This window comes from Salvelinus alpinus, chromosome 37 (genome assembly GCF_045679555.1).
Source record: "Salvelinus alpinus chromosome 37, SLU_Salpinus.1, whole genome shotgun sequence".
Classification (NCBI taxonomy): domain Eukaryota; kingdom Metazoa; phylum Chordata; class Actinopteri; order Salmoniformes; family Salmonidae; genus Salvelinus; species Salvelinus alpinus.
In genome coordinates, this window is record NC_092122.1 from 4,066,526 (window position 1) to 4,091,755 (window position 25,230).

Consider the following 25,230-nt stretch of genomic DNA (forward strand, 5'->3'; position numbering starts at 1 on the left):
GGTTGTTTTGCTCTAGGACGCCTACAGGCCTCAAAAGTCTCATCTGAAGGTCTACCGGACCAGTAAAAAGAAAAAGAAGAGGTTAAATACAAGTATGTTTCCTGATCTTTCTTATATCTCGCAGATATAGGACAGACACTTCAGAACAAACGTCCTTTTGATTTTTTGGGGGGGACAATCTGTTGTTCCAAGCAGTGAATCTGTTATTTCATGCGTTTGTATTGGCTAATAGCAGTAAATATTTTTCATCATATTCTTTTGGGGTATTTTTTGGGGGATACTTCAAGGAGTCTTAAAATTCTAAACCAAATAGCGAAGTGATCCTTGGTATGAACTTCTTAAAACAATTCCGTATAGCTTAGTAGAACCATCCTCCACTGGCTTAGACTCTTATGGGTTAAATTTGACTAGAATATCTCTCCCTCCGAACTTGGCTGCTGCCCTCAGCTCTCCATTAAGATTCTACAGGGAGGCCTGACTGGTCTTGGAATTATTACTAAGTCATGTCCCAGCAGACTATGCTGTTAGAAGTCTGTGCAGGACTTTTTTTCTTTCTTTCCTTTTAAAGGCCATCTGGGATCCCAAAATGTCTCATTCCCTTTTATCTTATTGTGTAGCTGTAATTAAGCCGTGCAGCAGAATCCCTTCAGTATCTACTGTAGATTCTCTAGGCTGAGTCAATCACTCTCAGTTCTCTAAGGAGCTCCCTGCAGCTTTATACAGTACACTCCGCCTATGGCAACTCTGCATTGTTTTTTGATATTTTGCCCACTGTATAATTATTTGTAGGAGATGGCCAGATGACCTTGACACATGTTACTGAGTATGTATTATAGAGCTTTTTTGACATGTAGTTTGAGTTAAAAAAATAATAATAATAATAAAAATGCACCTTTTATTTAACCAGGTAGGCTAGTTGAGAACAAGTTCTCATTTACAACTGCGACCTGGCCAAGATAAAGCAAAGTGGTGCGACACAAACAACAACACAGAGTTACACATGGAATAAACAAGCGTACAGTCAATAACACAATAGGAAAAAAAGAAAGTCTATATACAGTTTGTGCAAATGGCATGAGGAGGTAAGGCATTAAATAGGCCATAGTAGCAGAGTAATTACAATTTAGCAAATTAACACTGGAGTGATAGATGTGCAGATGATTATGTGCATGTAGAAAACTGGTGTGCAAAAGAGCAGAAAAGTAAATAAAAACAATATGGGGATGAGGTAGGTAGATTGGGTGGGCTATTTACAGATGGGCTATGTACAGCTGTAGCGATCGGTTAGCTGCTCAGATAGCTGATGTTTAAAGTTAGTGAGGGAAATATAAGTCTCCAACATCAGCGATTTTTGCAAATCGTTCCAGTCATTGGCAGCAGAGAACTGGAAGGAAAGGCGGCCAAAGGAGGTGTTGGCTTTAGGGATGACCAGTGAAATATACCTGCTGGGAGGAGGTGCTCTTATTCTCCATGGACTTTAGTGTCCCACAACTTTTTGGAGTTAGAGCTACAGGATGCAAATTTCTGTTTGAAAAAGCTAGTCTTCGCTTTCCTGACTGACTGCGTGTATTGATTCCTGACTTCCCTGAAAAGTTGCATATTGTGGGGACTATTCGATGCTAGTGCAGTCCGCCACAGGATGTTTTTGTGCTGGTCAAGGGCAGTCAGGTCTGGAGTGAACCAAGGGCTGTATCTGTTCTTAGTTCTACATTTTTTGAAAGGGGCATGCTTATTTAAGACGTTTGACAGTGATGAGGGGTGGTCGTTTGACCGCTGACCCATAGTGGATGCAGGCAATGAGGCAGTCATCGCTGAGATCCTGATTGAAAACAGCAGAGGTGTATTTGGAGGGCAAGTTGGTCAGGATAATATCAATGAGGGTGCCCATGTTTACGGATTTAGAGTTGTACCTGGTGGATTCCTTAATGATTTGTGTAAGATTGAGGGCATCGGGCCTCCCGGGTGGCGCAGTGGTCTAGGGCACTGCATCGCAGTGCTAGCTGCGCCACCAGAGTCTCTGGGTTCGCGCCCAGGCTCTGTCGCAGCCGGCCGCGACCGGGAGGTCCGTGGGGTGACGCACAATTGGCCTAGTGTCGTCCGGGTTAGGGAGGGTTTGGCCGGTAGGGATATCCTTGTCTCATCGCGCTCCAGCGACTCCTGTGGCGGGCCGGGCGCAGTGCGCGCTAACCAAGGGGGCCAGGTGCACGGTGTTTCCTCCGACACATTGGTGCGGCTGGCTTCCGGGTTGGAGGCGCGCTGTGTTAAGAAGCAGTGCGGCTTGGTTGGGTTGTGCTTCGGAGGACGCATGGCTTTCGACCTTCGTCTCTCCCGAGCCCGTACAGGAGTTGTAGCGATGAGACAAGATAGTAATTACTAGTGATTGGATACCACGAAAATTGGGGAGAAAAGGGGTTTAAAAAAAAAAAAAAGATTGAGGGCATCTAGCTTAATTGTAGGACTGCCGGGGTGTTAAGCATATCCCAGTTTAGGTCACCTAACAGAACGAACTCTGAAGATAGATGGGGGGCAATCAATTCACATATGGTGTCCAGGGCACCGCTGAGTCTATAACAGGCGGCAACAGTGAGAGACTTATTTCTGGAGAGATTCATTTTTAAAATTAGAAGCTTGAACTGTTTGGGCATAGCCTGCAAAGTTCTGTCATACTTTCCAGGTCTATCTCTGGAGTAGATTGCAACTCCTCCCCCTTTGGCAGTTCTATCTTGACGGAAAATGTTGTCGTTTGGTATGAAAATCTCAGAATTTTTGGTGGCCTTCCTAAGACAGGATTCAGACACGGCAAGGACATCAGGGTTGACGGAGTGTGCTAAAGCAGTGAGTAAAACAAACTTAGGGAGGAGGTTTCTGATGTTAACATACATGAAACCAAGGCTTTTTCGGATACAGAAGTCAACAAATGAGAGTGCCTGGGGACACGCAGGGCCTGGGTTAACCTCCGCATCACCCGAGGAACAGAGGAGGAGTAGGATGAGGTTACGGCTAAAGGCTATCAAAACTGGTCGTCTAGTGCGTTGGGGACAGAGAATAAAAGGAGCAGATTTCTGGGTGTGGTAGAATAGATTCAGGGCATAATGTACAGACAGGGGTATGGTGGGGTGCGGGTACAGTGGATGTGAACCCAGGCACTGAGTGATGATAAGAGAGGTTGCATCTCTGGACTCGCTAAATATGCTGGGTGAGGTCACCTGTGTGGGAGGTGGGACAAAGGAGTTATCTGAGGCATGTTGAGTGGGACTAGGGGTTCTGCAGTAAACTAAAACAATGATAACTATCCTTGGCAACAGTATACAAGGCATATTGACATTTGAGAGAGACATAAAGCGAGGCATAAAGCAATCACAGGTGTTGATTGGGAGAGCTGGCTAAGATAACAACGGGTAAGACAACAACAGCTAATCAGCTAAAACAACAACAACAGGTAAAATGGCGATGAATGGGCAGAGAGGGTCAGTTAACTACACACAGGGCCTGAGTTCGAGGCTGGGGCCGACAGATAAACAAAAAATAAACAAAATGGAGTACCGTGATTAATGAACAGTCCAGCAGGCATCAGCTATGTAACCAAGTGATCATAGGGTCCAGTGAACAGCAATAGATGGAACAGGGAAGCCGCGGGGTAGTCAATACTACGTTAGCATACGGGAGACACAGCGTTTAAAGTTAGCAGGCCGGGGTTAGTAGAAGCGTCTGCTCCGACGTCCGGCAAAGGCCGGTTGAGGGCACAGTGGATAGAGTTCCGTCGGCAGACCAGTCGTGGTGGTATGGCGGGGCGTCGTGTCGGCAAAGGGTCCAGGCCAGATGACGAAAGAGGTATTGCAGTTGTAGTAATTTCGGTTGCTAGACGGGAGATGCGCCTGGCTCGCGGCTAACTGGTGCTAGCTTTGGGGCAGGGGCGTTAGCCACTATAGCCACTCGGTAGCAGCTAGCTAGCAGCAATGATCCGATGCAAAGGTCCAGAGCTTAAGGTGGAGTAGTGGATTCTAGCCGTGTTGGGGTTGAGTCCGAGAGGCATCAGCTGTGTAGCCGAGTGATCACTGAGTAGGCCGGGAGGTGGGCCTGGCTCAGGGCTAGCTTCGGGGCTGGGTCACTCGGTGGCAGCTAGCTAGCCGTGATGATCAGGAGTAATGGTCCAGGGTTTACGGCAGTCCGATTCTGGCAGGCTGGCAAGTATTATCCAGGCAAAAAAAACGTCTGGTGTCTGTGCGGAAGGTAAAGGCCGCTAGCAGTGGCTGACAATGACTAAATAGCTAGTAGCTAATTAGCTGGTTAGCTTCTGAGTTGCAACCAGACTGAAGAAAAAAACTGCATTTGTTAATGAGGCATGTTCAGAGTCAGTTTGACAGCATCTTTTTCATAATAGTATGAATGTTTCATAGGTCTTCTGTGCAGACATGGGCCAAACATAAAAACAAAAACAAACATACTGGATACAATATCAAAAGAAATGTGGTTAAGCATCTCCAATGAAAGTTGGTCTTGACCCAGTTATACACGGTACAGCAGACGTCCCTTGTATGTACAGTGTAGTGGACCTTTGTGTTCATATCCGTTTGCCCAGACACCATATTCATTTTAAGCTTAGGTCTATAAGTGAACATGCTAAGTGCATGTTTTCAAGTACAAGCGGTCAGCTGTCAGTGAGAACTTGAGTGAATCCTTTACCAAACATATCATTATGTTTGTGTGTATTGTATCAACCATGCAGTCTTCTCTTTATTGTTGGTGATGTGTGGCCATGGTTGGTAAAAGGCTGTAATAAATATAGGTCTTAAAAAAGTGTTTTTATGCGTATTGTTTGATATAAACAGCATTGGGATATTACCATATGAAAACTGAGGTGTTTCATTTTTGGCCACACTGAGGCACTGTAGTCCACTTGCCACAAGTTCACAACCTACTCTAGCGCTGATGTGTTTCTTCACATTCACTGCATCTCTGTGTAGAGTAACACTGAGTTATGAACAGCAGGTGGCGCTAGCTGATAACCTATTGGAAAACTCTGAGAGAATCTGTACCTGTGCTGAGCATTGCTCCCTGGGTTACCTCTGACCATTCAATACTACCTGTGAACACCTATATGGTCTGCCACCACAATACAGATCTGTTCAAGTGGCACATACATGGCCTTATTCTGTTGTAATCGTTCCATTTCAAACACATGGGGATTAACTTGTTTACTCAGTATAGAGTGAGCAGTGCACCATCAAAGATTGAGCTTTGTGGTAGCAGCATGGCCCTTTACATGGAGACCTACACACTTGGTGTAATTTGTCTCTTCTCTTGAGGCTCTTCTCTTTTTTATCATCATCTCTTTATATCACTGTAATTCAGTACAATAGACGTGCCTTGCTAGATTGACAATAACCATATGAGTTGGCAAGACAGCACAAACACGTCTGAGACCAGGCTACCAAATCAAAGGTGGAGTAAGAGTGGAGAATAGCAGCAGCTCAACCTTTGAACTATTGAGCAATACCCCTGTGAGAGAAGTACAACTCGTAAAAGCCTTGCTGCTTTGGCAACGTGTCTGTATCATGGTGCCGATTTCTTCCCCCTCCTTACTGTTTGTTAAAGACAATGTGAACGAATGTGCATTTAGGCATGCTAGTTTTCTCTCTTCAGTTTAATGTGTGGATGAATTGATGGCCGTGTAGTGCTACTACAGATGTCAGTTCTCTGTGAACCCTCCTGCTACCGTCTGTCTGTCTGTCTCCATTCTATTCCATGCACTTGGCTGGCGTCGTAGGGGAAACATAAAGCTCCAGAAGTGTTTGAATGGGCCTCCATTACCACATTAGTTTCTGATAGTCATTTTGCAGACACTTTAACAGGGTCCAGTGGAATTGTGTCAACACCCTTCTGTCAGCTACCACAATATATGCATCAGTAGGTGTTCAGGTGGCATTGCAAACAGGGGTGAAATGAAAACAATGTCAACTTTTTCTCGTGTTGAATAAGACATATCTCTTTATTTTAGTGGAGGACACTTGCTAGGGATGCTAGGGAAAACGTGATAAAACCTTTAAGATAAAGTAGTAGATCATGGTTTTAGGTGAAATCGAGGGCTTTAAATCCTTGACTCCCATCTGAAAGTCTGCAAGGTACAGTAGTTCATGAAAAGTTCACTTTGTGGCTGCCTAAGCTTTCCAATAGTCCTCAGATGCTTTGTGTTTTTACTGCATCTCCATAAATCAACATTGATCCTATCTCCCGGCACTTTTATTGTTGCTACGGTTGCCAACACAAGTATTTTATCTGGAGCAAAAACTATTATAGACGACACAAACCGATAGCTTGGAGAAGGTTGCCCCGGACCGCAGGCGAACGGCCATGAGATAAATAACCACAATAGAACCATTCCCACCAGGCAACCAAAAAAATAGCTGCGTTTGTAATTCAGGATCAATGTTTGTCTGATGGGGGGGCCACAAACTGGTGCTCCGTTTCGTTTCAAACTCCCAGGTTTACATTTGTAGACAAAATGGAACTATTGAAATTGGTCAATGTTTTCCTGCTTTGTCTCTGTCGGTACCTCTGCAATAATCTGGTTTTGATGTGCTTTAATTCCCGGTTAATTCCGTATCAAGATGAGTTATTAATAACACCATTTGACCTATATTCAAGCCTTGGGATCATGTGGTGTAATACAGACATTGAAACGTGAATGCTTTAGTGATCCATGATTACCCAAATATCTTAACCAAGTATGAGAATTAAACATTTTTTATGATGCATTGATAGATGGTGTTAGGTTCTAATTATCAGAGTAAGAACTCGACGGACACTATAAAAGCTTAAACCAAGTTTATTGTTCCCAAAGGATCGAACAGCTGAACAGACAAAGACATGGTTACAATAGTGGCGGTATATGTACCGCCACTTTGGGTGGAGTCTCCTCCTTCTCGCTAAATATAGTTTCCTGCCTAGCAATAAAGATGCTAAGTGATGCGGGCAATAAACTTTTCCTTCTCCCTTAACGTGACCTGACCTCGACCTCCTTCATCACTAATTCATGACTCTCTCCCCTCATCAGTGCCTGCCACATATGATCGTTTTCCCGACACTCAGTACATTCCAAGCTTAATTGTACCCACCATATACCTTCCTCCTACATATACCCATTAACTTCTGGTGTAGACGCTCTAAACCATAGCACACAATATTTCAATAGAATACCTGATAATTAACCCTATTTCAAGTTTAGGAGTCTCGGAATCCATCAATCACCCGTTCTGAACATTTAACTCCATACTGTTCAACATTACATAAACTTGGAAATGACTTATAAATGGACAAACAATAATAATAAAACATGAACCAAAACAATGTATAATAAACAAGCCTAACATTCACAGTGACATATACGAACCCAGAGACTTATGGCCTCTGTTCTATGATCACACCAAGCACACTCTTATTTCCATTTCTCATAGAACACTGATAATAACATGTCCGTTGGAGCTGTTGACTCCTTCCATCTCAACTTTCTCCGTCTGGTTCCTAGGAGAATGATAGCACAAGACTTGAAAAGCAACGAGAAACACAAAACATAACAGTATTAACAATGTGGTAATCTATGCACAATTATATATGCATGAAAACCCAAAGTTTGATAACATGACAATTCCCACTCTTTCTTCGCCTGACTCCCAGACCCAACCCATCTGCATGTCTACAGTGGAATCTAGTCTTTCTCTCTCTCTTTAGCTCTGCTTCCTCTGTCATGGCGTCTTCAAGCTCACCCATTATGCAGCTGGATCTCACTTCATGTGAGAAGTGTGAACCCACCGAGGAGAGACGTGACGATCTTTACCGCTGCAGGTGCTGTAAGGAGTACTACGTGTGGACACACTGCAACGCAGGGGTCATTCCCTGACAACATAGACTCTCCCAACAATGCTATTAAAGTAACCCCTGCTACTACTAACACTGCCCATGACGCATACCTCAAATACCTCAAATACCCAATTTGGACCGTAGTCCAATTCCACGCTGTTACTATCGCCTCCTTCAATAACTGTCCCTACAGCGACTGCCCGTGAGAATAACTACTGCATGGAATCTGTCTAGTGTTCGCTGGCTGTTTGGCTGTTATAAATGGGAAAGAGAGCAATGACGTTGGAAGAATATCCAACCTAACAAAACTCTGAGTCACAGGTTTCCTGAAAGTTGACAGTAGTGTCTGAAATGCCTATCTTTGCTACTTTCACCATGATCTGGGTATGTGTAATAGTCCCTATATTGTGCACAGTTGGCTGTCCTCCCTCTCCTAGCTATCTCCTGTAACAATATACATAGTCTCTGGGGATGATACCACTCTATCACCCCGACCTCAATTTATGAGCCCCCACAGATCTCCACCCAGTCACGTTCCATCCCACGTAACAGCCTTATGTAAACATTCTGTCTCAAACACAGACCTCATGTGTACCTCGCCTCCTGCTACAGATACAATTGTAAATATATCATTCCATCTAACTCATATGGTCACTACTCTTAATGCACTTCTGAAGTTATAAATATACAAAAAATTCTCAAATCAATTAGTCAATATACACTGCTCAAAAAAATAAAGGGAACACTTAAACAACACAATGTAACTCCAAGTCAATCACACTTCTGTGAAATCAAACTGTCCCCTTAGGAAGCAACACTGATTGACAATACATTTCACATGCTGTTGTGCAAATGGAATAGACAAAAGGTGGAAATTATAGGCAATTAGCAAGACACCCCCAATAAAGGAGTGGTTCTGCAGGTGGTGACCACAGACCACTTCTCAGTTCCTATGCTTCCTGGCTGATGTTTTGGTCACTTTTGAATGCTGGCGGTGCTTTCACTCTAGTGGTAGCATGAGACGGAGTCTACAACCCACACAAGTGGCTCAGGTAGTGCAGCTCATCCAGGATGGCACATCAATGCGAGCTGTGGCAAGAAGGTTTGCTGTGTCTGTCAGCGTAGTGTCCAGAGCATGGAGGCGCTACCAGGAGACAGGCCAGTACATCAGGAGACGTGGAGGAGGCCGTAGGAGGGCAACAACCCAGCAGCAGGACCGCTACCTCCGCCTTTGTGCAAGGAGGAGCCCTGCCAGAGCCCTGCAAAATGACCTCCAGCAGGCCACAAATGTGCATTTTTTTGCAAAATTTTTCCCATATTAGAGCCGAATTGGTAGAATGCTCGTGAATCGCGGCTGTCTGTTGCCATATCAATAGTTCTTATTCCCAAACCTCTCCCGACGATGTCCAGGGTGTTTTAGATTTCTTCACTCCCGTCTATAATACACACCTTCTATTAACTGTTTTCCAAGGTAGCACTACCCATTTCCCCGAAGAATAGTTATGGTATTTGTGCCTTTAATTGGTCACGGCACCTAATTCCTTGTATTAGAACCACTACTATAGAGTCTGCAAATATATTACTGGAGAATACGGATTACCTAATGTCTTATTCCAGGGTTGCGCCTCAAATATCACTGTTGTTGATAACACACATTACCAACATTATTCCCACTTGTCTTCCTAGCTCCACATAATCTGTCACAGTTCACCGCCCCAATAGGGCATAAACCAACCTCTCTCCTTATTGCTACTGCTCATATTCTCGAATCATGTTATCTTTCTCCTTTTCTAACCAGGGATGAGGCTCTCCTCCAGACACGTATCCATCCCCTGGCACTACACTGCCTCACACTCTATTCTTATAATACTCACAGGAACCAACCCACTCGGGATTTACCCCCTAGGACTTACCCTCTGCCAGTACCAGCCTGCTCAGGCTTACCTCCTGGGACTTACCCTATAGTTTATAGTAGTCACAGGAACTAACACACTTGGTATTTACCCCCTAGGACTTAGCCTCTGCAGGTACAAGCCTGCTAGGGCTAAACCTTCCGGGACTTACCCTATATAGTACTAGCAGGAACCAACCCACTCGGGATTTACCCCCTAGGACTTACCCTCTACTTCCTGGACTTACCATATACCACAAAGCTACGACTGGTCGTAATACAATGGGACTACTGAATAAGCTCAGGCTTTCTAGAGTCCGTATCCTATAATTGGTTCAGCCTACGACTCTCATCTCCCCAAGATGTCAGAATTAGTGATAACAGGTATAGGAACTGTGCCTACCTTGTTTCTGGTGCCGGCTCCTGTTTCACTGATTCAGAATCTCTAGTTCGACTGCAAATCGTGGTGAACCCTGCTCGCAGCACCAACTGTTAGGTTCTAATTATCAGAGTAAGAGCTCGCCGGACACTATGAAAGCTTAAACCAAGTTTATTCTTCCCAAAGGATAGAACAGCTGAACAGACAAAGACATGGTTAAAAATAGTGGTGATATATGTACCCCACTTTAGGTGGAGTCTCCTCCTTCTAACTAAACATAGCATCTTTATTGCTTGGCAGGAAACGAAGTGATACTGGCAATAAACTTTTCCTTCTCCCTTAACGTGACCTGACCTGACCTCGACCCCTTTCATCACTAATCCATGACTCTCTCCCCTCATCAGTGCCTGCCACATATGATCGTTTTCCCGACACTCAGTACATTCCGAGCTTAATTGCACCCACCATATACCTTCCTCCTACAGATACCCATTAACTTCTGGTGTAGACGCTCTAAACCATAGCACTCAATATTTCAATAGATTACCTGATAATTAACCCTATTTCAAGTTTGAGTTAGAACCCAGAATTCATCAATGGCTTATTGATGGCTGATAGGTTCTCTTATCTCAAATTGGTTTAATAGTGATTTACAATATTACACTAAATACCAATCAGTGTTACAACATGTGTGGTGGCTTTGCCACAGTCTTTCTTCATGTTCCCCGAATTGACCTTTCTCATTGTTAATATTTAATAGAATCTCATAGCTGAGTGAACATGACTGTAATATTTATGTCTCCCCTTGTGAGGTGTTTGCACAGACAGCTGTATTAGAACTAGTAGCTCATTAGTACTGTACTGTGTATCCAAGCTATTAGGATCTTTAATTGTGGGTGAGGGTTAGTGTTGGTGAGGGTGTCCCATGTCCATCCATCGTTGCCCTCTGCCTCGGGGTCACATTTCCTCCAGGGCATTCCAGAGGAGAGGCTGCTGGTCTCCAGGGAAACGCTGGGCTCCCCTGACAGGCCTGGCCTCCAGCTCTGACTGGGGCACAATGGCGGTGCACACACACACAGCAGCTTTCACCACCCACAACATCACCATCCACCATCCTCATCACTTTTTCTCTTTCTGTTTCTCTCACTCATCTTTCCTTTTCCCTCCCGCTCTTTTTCTCTCTCTCCAGTTCTCATTTCATCTTTCGCTAGCTCTCGATCTCTCATTCCTATTCTCACTTCTCTGTTTTTCTCTCACCGTCTTTCGGAATCTCTCACTCCCAGGATTCCCTCTCTCCTCCTTTCTCCTGCTTGGCTGCCTCGTCCCTCTCTCTCACCATCTCGCCCTCCTCATCTGACTTGCCATTGGCTCCCTGTCATGCCATACCCTCCTCAGAATGCCATGCCACATGACATTCTGCAAGCCAAGAAGCTGTCAGTTTGTTGTTCGAATCTGAACAATGTACCGGCTCTTGAATGATCCTATATTAGATTACTCTATCCAACCGTTCTTTGGTGATTGCAATACAATCACTGATGTCATTATTGTCATATCTGCTGTCGAAGTGATAGTAATTGATGGCTGTGGGAAAAATCTGTCTGTGAGTTCTCATTGTCATATAGCCTAACCCATGTTTTCACGTGTAAGAAAGAATAGCAAATTCCAGATTTCATCATCTGTCAAAATACATGACTCACTTTGGCTTTATGGAAGACTAATGCAATGGAGGGAAAAGTTTCACGGTAAAGATTCTGGATTCCTCTGCATGATGTTTTTACAATGGGTGTGTGACTGTAAGAGTGAGTGTTTGGGAAGAACATGGGCCAAATCCTGTCTGGGTGTTTACTCTTGGAACCATGCGAAGGGCTGCTCACCTCCACTTTTCAAGTCCAACTGACTATAAATTGAAGTGATAATTTGAAGTGATGACAGGTTGTACAATGAATGCCTTGGCTTGAAAACATACCAGTCATTTTTAACCCATACGCGAGCCTCCTGGTCTCGCTTCATGGCTCATGCTCTATTACGGTCATGGTGAAGGTAAGAGTGGCCTTGGGTGACAGAGCATTGGTCTTTACTGTATCTAGGTCAGACGTTTTCAATGGTTCAGGGCTAACTAAATGACAGGGAAGGATAACCATGGATCTTATAGTCAACAGCTCAACAGCTGGAAAACCTTGAGAAGAAGATCAGTGATGAGATTAATTTGCATCTCATTTACTGTAAAGCAGCATATGGAAAGCAGGGATAGGTGGGAGATAAAGGGGTACAGCAAGAAGAGACGTATGGAGAGAGCTAGTATGACCTTATACTGCCAGAGAAGACAAACACCAAGGCAGGGAATCAGGGCAGGCGTTATGGGTGGTCCTTAGGGGGCCTGGCCCGCCCTACCATACCTCCTTGCCCGTCCAAATAAAATATTAAAATACTGATAATTTATCGGACTGAGACGCACGCTGACAGAAAGACGCATCAATCTCTGATAAATCAGCAGAGCGAGCGAAACAGCGCCCCTTTGTGTCATTATGTGTATCTGATGCTGTCTGGACAAAAATAGTATGGCGTGTCATACTCTTTTTGTCCAGGCAGCGTCAGATACATGGGCTACATATAGCAAGACAGAGGGGTGCTGTTTAGCTCACTCGGATGCTTTCTCCGGTGAGATAGTTTCTTCTCCTGACAGTAGAGCCTGCTCCGAGCCCTCTCCCGATATGCCCAGTTGATAAGCACCCTGATAATTGCCTCGAATCTGAACCTAAACTATACCCAAACTATTTTAACAGATATAACAACATGAAATTAATGAAGTAATATGTGATGAGGGAGAAAGGCGGAGAATGGGTGAGTTGAGGAGTGAGGGGAAGCGAAAGATGCATAACTAATCACCAATTTATGAATGAAGAACAGGACGGGCCTTTATTGTTTTGATCTATTCTAAATTATAATCTCAAAATGGTATGTACGCTAAATCAGTACACCGAATCCAAGCAGTCTACTCTGGCCTACTCGGAGTACCAAGTGAGAGCGTGCGTCATTTACAAATGGCAAGAAGACCAAGATGAATGGATGCACATGCTGCATTAGCATTGCTACAAAACCTGAATGAAAACGACTCAGACGGTGGGGAAGAAATGAATCACAACAATCTCTGATGATTATTCTCCTGATTCTGAGCCTCAGCCTGAACCAACACCTCCGAGGCCGAAGCGCAAAAAAAGCCAGAACGGTGTGCGCTGAGCAGGTGCCTGCGCCACCACCAAATGAAACGGTGAAACAGGAGAGAGGAGGGACGGCCCTGTTTGGATTGAACAAGCCGATGACAATGCTACGGGCCGATTATTAGCACAAAAAAACCCATTAGCAACGCATTCACCAGCTTTCCTTGTTTATGTGACATGGACATGCTCCAATAAGCTGACAATTTACTATTTTTGACTGCTGTCATATCGAGACTTATATTAATTATAATGCCATTATTGCTTTTGTGCTGATTTTCACTTTATCAAGCACACTTGGTGCTTATTTTTAAGCAATAAGGCACGAGGGGGTGTGGTATATGGCCAATATACCACGGCTAAGGGCTGTTCTTAAGCGCAACGCAACGCAGTGCCTGCATACAGCCCTTAGCCGTGGTATATTGGCCATATACCACAAACCCCCGAGGTCTTATTGCTATTATAAACTGGTTACCGACGTAATTACAGCAGTAAAAATAAACGTTTTGTCATACTAGAGTCTGATATACCACGGCTGTCATCCAATCAGCATTCAGGGCTCAATCCACCCAGTTTATAATGTTTAGGCTAATGATGTTTTCATTATTTGACTGAGCATCTTGTGCGTCTTGGTGGTTTGGGGTATTTTTTTGTATTTTGTTATAAAATGAAGCTGTTACCACGTTCCAACACATGCTTTCTGTTTCGTAGTTGTAACAAATGCACTCCACAGATAAAATTATTAGTTTTGAACACTTTAATCGAGGTGTTTTTAGTGTTTAAATAGCAGCGGTCTCCAACAGGTCGATCTCAAGCTACCAGTAGCTCGCCAAATCATTCTGAAAAAAAGCATTTTATGATCATTTCAGCACCGTTTTGGTTGGGACAGCGCCATCGCGCTGATTTGCAACAGTCATTTATTCATATCATACCATTACACAGCATACTGTAGGAGTCGAGTCATTCATGCCTTTAAATACAATCAAGCATTTTATTATTATCATGTATAAGGCCGGGCAGTCAGGCCCCGTCGGGTTTGGGCTGGGAATGAGAACTCCATCACAAGCTGTCACGTATCAGACATCGTAAGCTCCCGGCTACTATCCAATCAAATCCATTTTGACATTATCCCTAGTTAGTTCAAATTGGCTTACAAAACCAAACGTAACACGATATCTGTCAATTAATTTCCAGCAAAATTTCCCGTGTATTTCTGTGTGATGTGTGTGTGTGTGTGTTTGTCTATCATTCACTTAGCCAGCGGTAATGATGCAAATTAAGCTTACCTGGCAGAATTATATAATGATTATTAGTATCAATCCAATGGGCTTTTGTTTTGCAAACTCTGTCATGACATATATAGCAACAGAAACATAGCTCAACCAGCACATTCCTCTCGCACAAAATGCACAATTAAAGAGGTATTACTCCAAAAAATCAAAATGTGTTCATTTTTTCCCCCGCCCTAAAAAATTGTCTGCTGGTATGATTTAAGCATTGACATGGACTCAGAACGTCTAATTTCATTGTTTCTCTATTAAATAATTTTAACTATTTAGTAAAAACTGAAAACAAATCCAAACCAGGAAAAATAAAGGTGAGAAAATGGAATATCGGGAAAATACAAAGTGCCTATTTTGAAGGCTACAAAAAAATCTGAGTACCTCTGAACATGTTTCATAATTTAAAAGTAACTCTCATGTTAGAAAAAGTTGGAGACCCCTGTCCTACAGTAACATAAACTAATTTAAAAAATGGTATTCTTATGTTACCTAAGACAAGCGAGAGCATATATAAAATGTTTTAATTACACTGTTAGAATGTTGCAGTCATGATGACTGCTCATAAGCTTGAAGGGGGGTCTATTGAGGCCCAGGGGTTATTTTTTATTTATAAAAAAAATTGCAGTGTGCGCACACAGGTGGTCCCGTGAAAAGAATCTTGCCCCTCTATGGGGCCCTTCCAACTCATTAGTTCTAGCGCCAGCCCTGCAAGGAGTGATAGTAGAAATGTGCAATTGCAAGAAGAGACATAGGAAAGAATGCAACCTTTTTTCTGTCACAAAAGACACCAATAATCTTTTGGGTGATCAACAGAAAATGTGCAATCCCAAAGAGAAGAGAGAGTGAGTTGAGTTGAGAGGCAGTTACTCTAAATCCCTAACAGCCTGTGTCCTACTGATCAGGAGCCTCCAGCATGTAGAGCGCACACACACACACAGCAAACACACACACAGCAAACACACACCAACAGCTAGCATGTAGCCCTTGACAGATTGATAACCGGCCCACGCCTGCTAGGGGTGAGAGTTCACCGGCTGGACCCACAGAGTGTTGGCAAAGACACAGGCTCACAGGCTATAAACGTAGAGCTCTTAACGCCGAAAAGTGTGCACGAGAGGTAGTATATCTGAAATGTCCAGATTGATGTGAATGTCCACCCCCATCCTCTTCTCCAAACACACACATACCCAATCCCTCGCTTTTTAAAGTGACACCGTCACCGTCGGTTTCTGCCTCGTGTGTTTGTGTCTGTTCCTTGTGTTTTTGTGGTTGTTTGTGTTTGTTTGTGTGTGTTTGGTTCAGGGCTGTCTAAAAGTGTAATCATGTTTCCTGCCTATGGTGTTTGATGATGCGAGTGAAGCCTGATGCCTGGCCTGTAAGGATGCCATGGTTAGGAACAGGAAATGGGTTTTCAGACAGACTCAGACTACGAAAAAAGGACATCACTGTTACTGTGTGTGTACAGGGACATTGTCCCATTCAGGGACATTGAGTCATATCTCTTTTAATATCCTGTTGATTTGAGATCCGCCTCTCTCTCTTTACTCTTTCTCCTCTCTTGCTGTTTCTTTATGAGGTGCCTAACCGCCTAGTAGGTGGGGGATATGATGTTATGACTGATTATGATGTTCAGCTGGTTTTTAGTCTGGGAAAGTTTATATGGTACTACACAAGGACCACGATGCTGTAATCATGGAAACAAATAATATTTGTCAATGGTCTCAAGCTATTTTGGAAAACTTGACGTTTCAGCCTTCCTCAATTAAATAAACAGATTATTCCGAGGTTGTTTTGACTGCATACTGTGGTTATGACTACATACTTTTCTCTGTTGGTGAAGAAACAGAAGTGTAGTGGTACAGTATACACAGGTGGCCACTACAACAGATACCTTTTATAATTATACAGGATTCAGGTGATACTGGAGAACCTATTTTCTAGTCGTCTCGACACAGGTCATTTCAAGACTGTAGACAATCCTTTCCTGTCTAGAAGCTCCCCTAGGCTACTGTGTGAAAAAAAAGTTTATAAGCTCTGAAAGTTGTGATCGCATTTCATCTCGTCTCATTCGTCTCTTTCCCATTTCTTTCCTCACAGGGCCAAGTATTTCCGAGGGAAGAAGTTGAACGGGGAGTACGACATCCGGGTGGAGCAGGTTGGTGGCGTTAGAACTGTTGGAGCTGCAGGGACTGTGGCCGGGGCATGGCTCAGATGAGGGATTGGGTTTTGTTAGCTCAGCTGATGCCACTCTTGGGTGACTGACTTGACCCACGTCTTTCACAATTTTTTTACCCCATCATCCACTAGGAATCTAAGCTGTTTTATTCAAGTACCATTAGGATAGCATGTTAGAGCTTTAACAGCTGGGTAGGAGCAGGTATTACGTACTTATTAGACACTAAGTACATGGCTTATTTACTTCCATGCCTCAGTTAGCCTGTTATCATGTTAGCATGCTCTGTGTTTGTGTACAGTATGTGCTTGCCTGCCTGATGGAATGTACTTTATTTTTATGTACTCGTCTTCTCAGCATTGGATTACATGCAGGGAGAATTGAAATGTTTTCTGGACTCGTGTCAGAAGCAGTCCCTTACAGTTCTGAGTTGATGCTTTTTATTTGAATCAGAAGCTAGCAATGGCAGTAGTTCGATTTAATTCTGCACCGTGTTAACACATCCTAATGGTCTTTCTGACTCTCCCATCAGGTAGCTCTTTTACAAATGTTTTGTCAGACCAACTTCCCCCTGAAGTAACCTGTTCTGAACCTTGTAGCACAAACACGGCAGTTTTAATGGGCATTTATCATTTTTTTATATGAAAAGATGCCGTCAGTGCCAATGTATATGCAAAAATACGCAACCGTCTAGACATACAGTATTTTCGGTGGGTAGATAACATCTAATTTCCCTCCTAAAAGCTTGGCCATACATCTGCAAGCGATTGGGCAGACTGGAGTCGTTGTCTTTGAAAATTAAGTGGTGGGATTTATTTGGAGAAGGAAAAAGCAAACCACAAAAGACCAGACCAGGGACTTTATAGGCTGTCTGTTTGCTCAACACTCTACTGTTGTGGTTAGATCTCATTCTCAGTAATATTGAGACCGTAGCTGGGCTGCTGGGGCTTGGAGTTGTAAGTTAAAATCATGCATTTTTTAAGAGTTGTGAAATATGGGGGCTCTGCGTTTTTGTAGCAGTTCTCGGCGTTGCTGAGAGCAAGCCCAAATAAAAACTTAAATCAAGAGCGAAGGGACCGCTATGGGGGTCGCACCCTCAAGCCCCCTAAACCTCATCTAACCCCACTTTTATTTTTGCCAGACCCTCCACTGTTTCTCAGAAGTCCTCCTCCGCTCCTCGCAGGGTAATGAGTCAGATGCTAATTGCCTTCCCGCCATACACAGCCCAGCCGGACCCCTCGCCGGTGTTAGTACATCTAACATAAAGCTCAAGGATGAAGGAAACCCGATCCCTGTGTGAAATGTTGGATCAATGGGATGATGGCCCCTTTTTAGAAAACGACAATAAAAACACAGCCCCCTTGCTCTCTCTCTTTTTCTCTCTTTCCTACCTCCTCAGCTCTGCAGTGTTGTTGTCGTCCCTCACCCTGCTCTGAACTCAACTGGTGCCCACGTGCCCAAAGCCAACCTAGCTAGCTCCTGCTCTTCGCCCAGCTGCTGCCATATAAGGTGCCAGTCTGAGGCACAGGCAGTGTACAGGCCACCCATAGCAGCTTCTGATAGCTGAGAGAGAGAGAGAGAAAGGCCGATAGACAGTCAGAAAGGCAGAGAGAATGTGAGAGAGAAAGAGAGGCCTATTGAGGTCTGGTACACTACATGAGCAAAAGTAGGTGGACACCTGCTCATCAAACATCTCATTCCACTCATTGGCATTAATATGGAGTTGGTCCACCCTTTGCCTCCACTCTTCTGGGAAGGCTTTCCACCAGATGTTGGAACATTGCTGAGGGGACTTGCTTCCGTTCAGCCACAAGAGCATTAGTGAGGTCGGGCACTGATGTTGGGAGATTAGGCCTAACTCGCAGTCTGCATTCTAATTGATATCAAAGGTGTTCAATGGAGTTGAGGTCAGGGCGTTTGTGTAGGCCAGTCAAGTTTTTCCACTCCGATCTTGACAAACGATTTCTGTATGGACCTCTCTTTGTGCACTGGGGCATTGTCATACTGGACCTTCCCTGAACTGTTGCCACAAAGTTGGAAGCGCAGAATCGTCTAGAATGTCATTGTGTGCTATAGCGTTAAGATTTCCTTTCACTGGAACTAAGGGGCCAACCCGAACCATGAAAAACAGCCCAGATCGTTATTCCTCCTCCAAACTTTGCAGTTGGCTCTATGCATTGGGGCAGGTAGCGTTCTCTTGGCATCCGCAAAACCTAGATTCGACCGTCAGACTGCTAGGTGGTGTAGCGTAATTCATCACTCCAGAGAACAAGTTTCCACTACTCCAGACTCCAATGGCGGCGAGCTTTACACCACTCCAGCCGACCCTTGGCATTACGCATGGTGATCTTAGGCTTGTGTGCGGCTGCTCGGCAATGGAAACCCATTTCATGGAGCTCCCGACGAACAGTTATTGTGTTGATGTTGCTTCCAGATGCAGTTTGGAACTCGGTAGTGAGTTTTGCAACCGAAGACTTTTACGCACTTCAGCACTCGTGGTCCCGTTCTGTGAGTTTGTGTGGCCTACCACATCGCAGCTGAGCCGTTGTTACTCCTAGACGTTTCCACTTCACAGAAACAGTGCTTACAGTTGACCGGGGCAGCTCTAGCAGGGCTGAAATTTGACGAACTGATTTGTTGAAAAGGTGGTGTCCTACGATGGTGCCACGTTGAAAGTCAATGAGCTCTTCAGTAAGTCCATTTTACTGCCAATATTTGTTTATGGAGAGTACATGGCTGTGAGCTCGATTTTATACCTGTCAGCAACGGGTGTGGCTGAAAAGCCTATTCCACTAATTTGAAGCGGTGTGCACATACATTTGCATATATAGTGTATCTCTTGATATTCCCCTCTGCCCAACCCCATTAAAATATTTCAGGTGTGAGCATGTTGTCATAAAACACGCCTCCACACCGACGAGGCCCTGTTTTGAAGGTTAACTTTCCCGGCGCCTCGACATGTATAAAACACTTAAACACAGAGTACAACATGTCTTCAAAACACTCTCCATTGCACTGTGCAGATTACAAACAGAGCTCTGAGCCTTTTTTTATAGAACTGGAGGATGAGGACTGACCCACAGGAGGTAACACACTGTAGACCTATAGCTGGAGGATGAGGACAGACCCACAGGAGGTAACACACTGTAGACCTATAGCTGGAGGATGAGGACAGACCCACAGGAGGTGTCACCTTGTGCCTGAATAGCATAGTTTCAGAGGGAACACCATGCGTCATTTCATATACTCTTCGCACTCGTATTTCACTGGGGTTGCAGGAATAGAACGGAGAGCAGTGCATCAATGGAACGTTAGGTCCCACCTAACATTAATCAGTTGATTCTTTGTGCTCCATACTTTTCACGAGTTCCATAACAATGAGCGTTATCATCTAGCGTGGAGCTAGCATTCGTCATGCTTGTCCAGTGACGGCTTCAGCAAAGTTTGAACGTTCTGCTGTGTGGTGCACATCTGCAAGTAGGCGTATACGATACATGAAAAGAGTGTGAACAAATCCCATCACTGTCATAGTTTTCCAAGCTGCAAGTTCAAGTTTAACAAGTAAAAGAAAATGCTGTGTCTGATTTGCTAGACTTTCTTGAGGGCCAGATGTTGCCCTAGGTACCACAGGTATCCTGCCTCATGCCAGTCACGTCCAACTGAACTCGTTCCCAGGGTTTTCCTTTGGCACAGATCAACCTTGGCTTGGCCATGAGCTGCTGCCCAGATCCTCATTGACTTACCCTCTGGGAGTCTTATCAATCTCTCAATAAGTGCTCCAAGATACCCAGCGCCATTGACTGTGCCCACTCTTATCTCTACACACTTGTGCCAGGAGATCCTGTGTGTGTTCAGATTGTCGATGTGCTCTAAAGGGGCATACACGGGGCTTCTGTTTTTTCCCCCCCCACTATCTCCCACAATGCCTTTTGTGTCTCTTTTGAAGTCTCTTGGACGTGTGCTCCCCTTCTGTGCTCGGCGGCTAAGCAGTGCCAAGCGGAGGATCTCGGTCATGACATCCAGTTTCTTTCCCCTGTGTGTGATGTTTTTTCCAAGGCTGCTTGCTCGTTTCATCTGCGTCAATGTGATATTAACATCACAGACATGATTCAAATACAATAATAGCCATCCACTGGGTACATATTGGTACTCGACAACCCTTGTTCATGAGTAGAGGAAAATAAGTACTCAATTTTGCGCAATTGGACAAATTATGTGATTAGAATGAGTTCTAGTCGGGTCAGAAGGGACAACATCTGCTCACCAGGCCTATGACCTCAGTGAGAACAGAATGCCTGCTCTGCTCTGCTCCGATCCCCTCCACCTTGTTCTTCCACGCTCCTCTCTTCTGCAGAAATGGAGATTCACAGCCAATTGGGTCTGTGTAATGCGTACCCTTAGTAATCGCCTCACGTCTCCACCCCCAGAGGTTCAGGGCATCTGTGTTGACGTTGTTACAAGATTGATGTTCAGTTGGAAATCGTTTACGAGGGTTCAGCACTGGCAAACTGTACAAAGACTCCTGTTGCCCTTTCTTGACCAACTTGAACAAGTGCAGCTGTGCCCTATATAGACGATAATAAGGTTTCTATTATGGAAAGGTTGCTGCTCTCCTCAGACTCCACTGCCTTACAATGCAGCACACATTTGTTTGTTCAGATAAATGAGGTGGAGTGTATCTAGTCCAAGTAAATAGTCATTTCTGCTGTAGAAAAACAGCTATGTTTGGACCCAAAGGAAACCACAAGATAGGAGCCTTCAATTGCCTACCCCACATCTACGTTCATCACCAGGAGCTATTTTAGGTTTCCCACTCCGACTGTTGCTTTTGTATATATCGAGAGGGATCTGGTCAGGGGGACTGTTTCTTTTACAGGAGATATAATGGGCCATGTAATGATTGGGGGTGGTAGGGGGGAGGAGCAGGAGGTTTAGTCTAAATGGGTCTCGCACATGAAGCAGAGAATCCTTTCTGTGATAGAGTTTGCCACAGTTCTAGGAGTTGAGCCATTGGTCATTGTTTATCAGTACCCCGTGCTAAATGACTTAAATGTAATGTAAATGTGTCCTAAGAGCATGACACCTCATGAATTGTTGCATAACAGTTGCAGATGTCAATGTCGATCACAGGCTTTTTGCCGGCAGATTCCGGCGTAGTTGGAGTAAAATCACTTATTATCACATTCTGACTGTTGGGATAATGCTTTAGATTTGCATGTGGTTTTACTCCGGACCACCAAAGTTCTCGTTTACAAGTTTGTCACCTGACCATAGCGAAAGGCACCTTGTGCACATGAACCTCAATGACACCCATTAGCAGAATTGTAAAAATACTCCCAAAGATTTCAGATGAGCTTTGTGTTGTGTGATGCTAGCAAGGAGAGGGGGGGGAGGAGGGGGAGGAGAGGGAAGGGGAGGGGGGACCATATTTGGAGTCTATTGCTGTTTTTACTGTGCTGTCCACTTGTCCTGGGGCCCTGTGTGTGTGTGTGTGTGTGTGTGTGGTACAGTTGGGCAGAGTGTTCTCAGAATGCTGATTTGTACCCTCCGCCGGCTGTTCAGAGTGCCTAATACAGACTTTAAAATACTCACAAACACTCTCATACAAACATTCAGTTCCATGATGGCGCCAGAGAGGACGGCTGATGTTTTATTGTCTCTTAACCAACCATGCTATTTTGTTTTCTTTTTTCCCATTGTTTGTAACTTATTTTATACATAATGTTGCTGCTACCGTCTCGTATGACCGAAAAGAGCTTCTGGACAACAAAACAACGATTACTCACCTTGAATTGGACTAATAATTTTTCTTTAATGAGTGGGATTTACTCCAGACACCCGAACAGGCCCTCATCCCTGTCATTTGCTGGAGAAGAGACTGAGGATTCGCGGGAGGAGATAGGGGTGCCTTGTGAGGATCCGCCGATGAGTGGCTAATCTGCCTCTGCCATTGGTCCTATTGGCCAAAGTACAATCGCTGGATAATAAATTGGACGCACTAAAAGCATGTATATCCTACCAACGGGACATTAAAAACTTATGTTTCACGGAGTTGTAGCTGAACGACGACATGAATAACATACAGCTGGCAGGTTATACACTGTATCGGCAGGATAGAACTGCAGCGTCTGGTAAGACGAGAGGTGGGGGTCTGTGTATTTGTAAACAACAGCTGGTGCACAATATCTAAGGAAGTCTCTAGGTTTTGCGCGCCTGAGGTAGAGTATTTTATGATAATCTGTAGACCACACTATCTACCTAGAGAGTTTACATCTGTATTTTTCATAGCTGTCCACATAGCACCACAGACCGATGCTGGCACTAAGACCACACTCAATGAGCTGTATACTGCCATAAGCAAACAGGAAAACGTTCATCCAGAGGCAGCGCCCCTAGTGGCCGGGGACAGGAAAACTAAAATCAGTTTTACCTCATTTCTACCAGCATGTTAAATGTGTAGCTATTCCCTCCGCAAGACAATCAAACAAGCAAAGCGTCAGTATGGAGACAAAGTAGAGTCGCAATTCAACGGCTCAAACACGAGACGTATGTGGCAGTGTCTACAGTCAATCACGGATTACAAAAAGAAACCAGCCCCGTCGCGGACATCGACAACTTATTTGCTCGCTTTGAGGACAATACAGTGCCACTGACACGGCCCGCTACCAAAGCCTGTGGGCTCTCCTTCTCCGTGGCCAACGTGAGTAAAAGATTTAAACGTGTTAACCCTCGCAAGGCTGCCGGGACCAGACGGCATCCCTAGCCATGTCCTCAGAGCATGCCGTCTAGCCATGTCCTCAGAGCATGCGCAGACCAGCTGGCTGGTGTGCTTACGGACATATTCAATCAATCCCTATCCCAGTCTATTGTGCCCACATGCTTCAAAATGGCCACCATTGTTCCTGTCCCCAAGAAAGCAGAAGTAACTGAACTAAATGATTATCGCCCCGTAGCACTCACTTCTGTCATCATGAAGTGCTTTGAGAGACTAGTCAAGGATCATATCACCTCCACCCTACCTGATACCCTAGATGCACTCCAATTTTCTTACTGCCCCAATAGGTCCACAGACGACGCAATCACCATCACACCGCACTCTGCCCTATCCCATCTGGACAAGAGGAATACCTATGTAAGAATGCTGTTCATTGACTATAGCTCAGCATTTAACACCATAGTACCCTCCAAGCTGATCATTAAGCTCAAGACACTGGATCTCGACTCCGCCCTGTGCAACTAGACTTCCTGACGGGCCGCCCCCAGGTGGCGAAGGTAAGAAACAATATCTCCACCCCGCTGATCCTCAACACTGGGGCCCCACAAGGGTGCGTTCTCAGCCCTCTCCTGTACTCCCTGTTCACCCATGACTGCTTGGCCATGCACGCCTCCAACTCAATCATCAAGTTTGCAGGTGACACTACAGTGGTAGGACGGCCTACAGGGAGGAGGTGTGTGCCCGCAGAGTGTGATGTCAGGAAAATAACCTCTCACTCAACGTCAACAAAACAAAGGAGATGATCGTGGACTCCAGGAAACATCAGAGGGAGCATCCCCCCATCCACATCGACGGAACAGTAGTGGAGAAGGTAAAAGTTGTAAGTTCCTCGGCGTACACACAGTGTACAACAGTGCCTCTTCAACCTCCAGGAGGCTGAAGAAATGTGGCTTGTAACCTAAAACACTCACAAACTTTTGCTGATGCACAATTGAGAGCATCCTGTCGGGCTGTATCACCGCCTGCTACGGCAACTGCTCCACCCACAACCGCAAGGCTCTCCATAGGGTAGTGTGGTCTGCACAACGCAACACTGGGGGCAAACTACCTGCCCTTCAGTACACCTACACCACCCGATATCACAGGAAGGCCAAAAAGATCATCAAGGACAACAACCACCCGAGCCACTGCCTGTTCACCCCGCTATCATCCAGAAGGCAAGGTCAGTATAGGTGCATCAAAGCTGGGACCCAGAGACTGAAAAACAGCTTCTATCTCAAGGCCATCAGACTGTTAAACAGCCATCACTAACATAGAGTGGCTGCTGCCAACATACAGACTCAAATCTCTGGCCACTTTAATACATTTAATAAATGGATTTAATAAAGGTATCACTAGTCACTTTAAATAACGGCACTTTAATAATGTCTACATATCCTACATTACTCATCTCATATGTATATACTGTATTCTATACCATCTGCTGCATCTTGCCTATGCCGCTCGGCCATCGCTCATCCATATATTTATATGTACATATTCTTATTCACCCCTTTACGTTTGTGTGTATAAGGTAGTTGTTGTGAATTTGTTAGATTACTTGTTAGATATTACTGCACTGTCGGAACTAGAAGCACAAGCATTTTGCTACACTCACATTAACATCTGCTAACCATGTGTAAGTGAACAATAACATTTGATTTGATTTTAAATGTGC

The 25,230-nt window shown here is 44.6% G+C and overlaps 1 protein-coding gene across 2 annotated transcripts in view; it reads left to right on the top strand.

The window, feature by feature from the left end:
• Positions 1-25,230, top strand: part of LOC139565803 (synapsin-3-like) — a 128,107-nt gene that overhangs the window by 11,129 nt on the left and 91,748 nt on the right. For both annotated transcript variants that reach the window (XM_071386384.1, XM_071386383.1), the window contains exon 3: positions 16,723-16,780. In XM_071386384.1, coding sequence (XP_071242485.1) covers positions 16,723-16,780 — 58 coding nt within the window. The remainder of the gene's footprint in view (positions 1-16,722; positions 16,781-25,230) is intronic.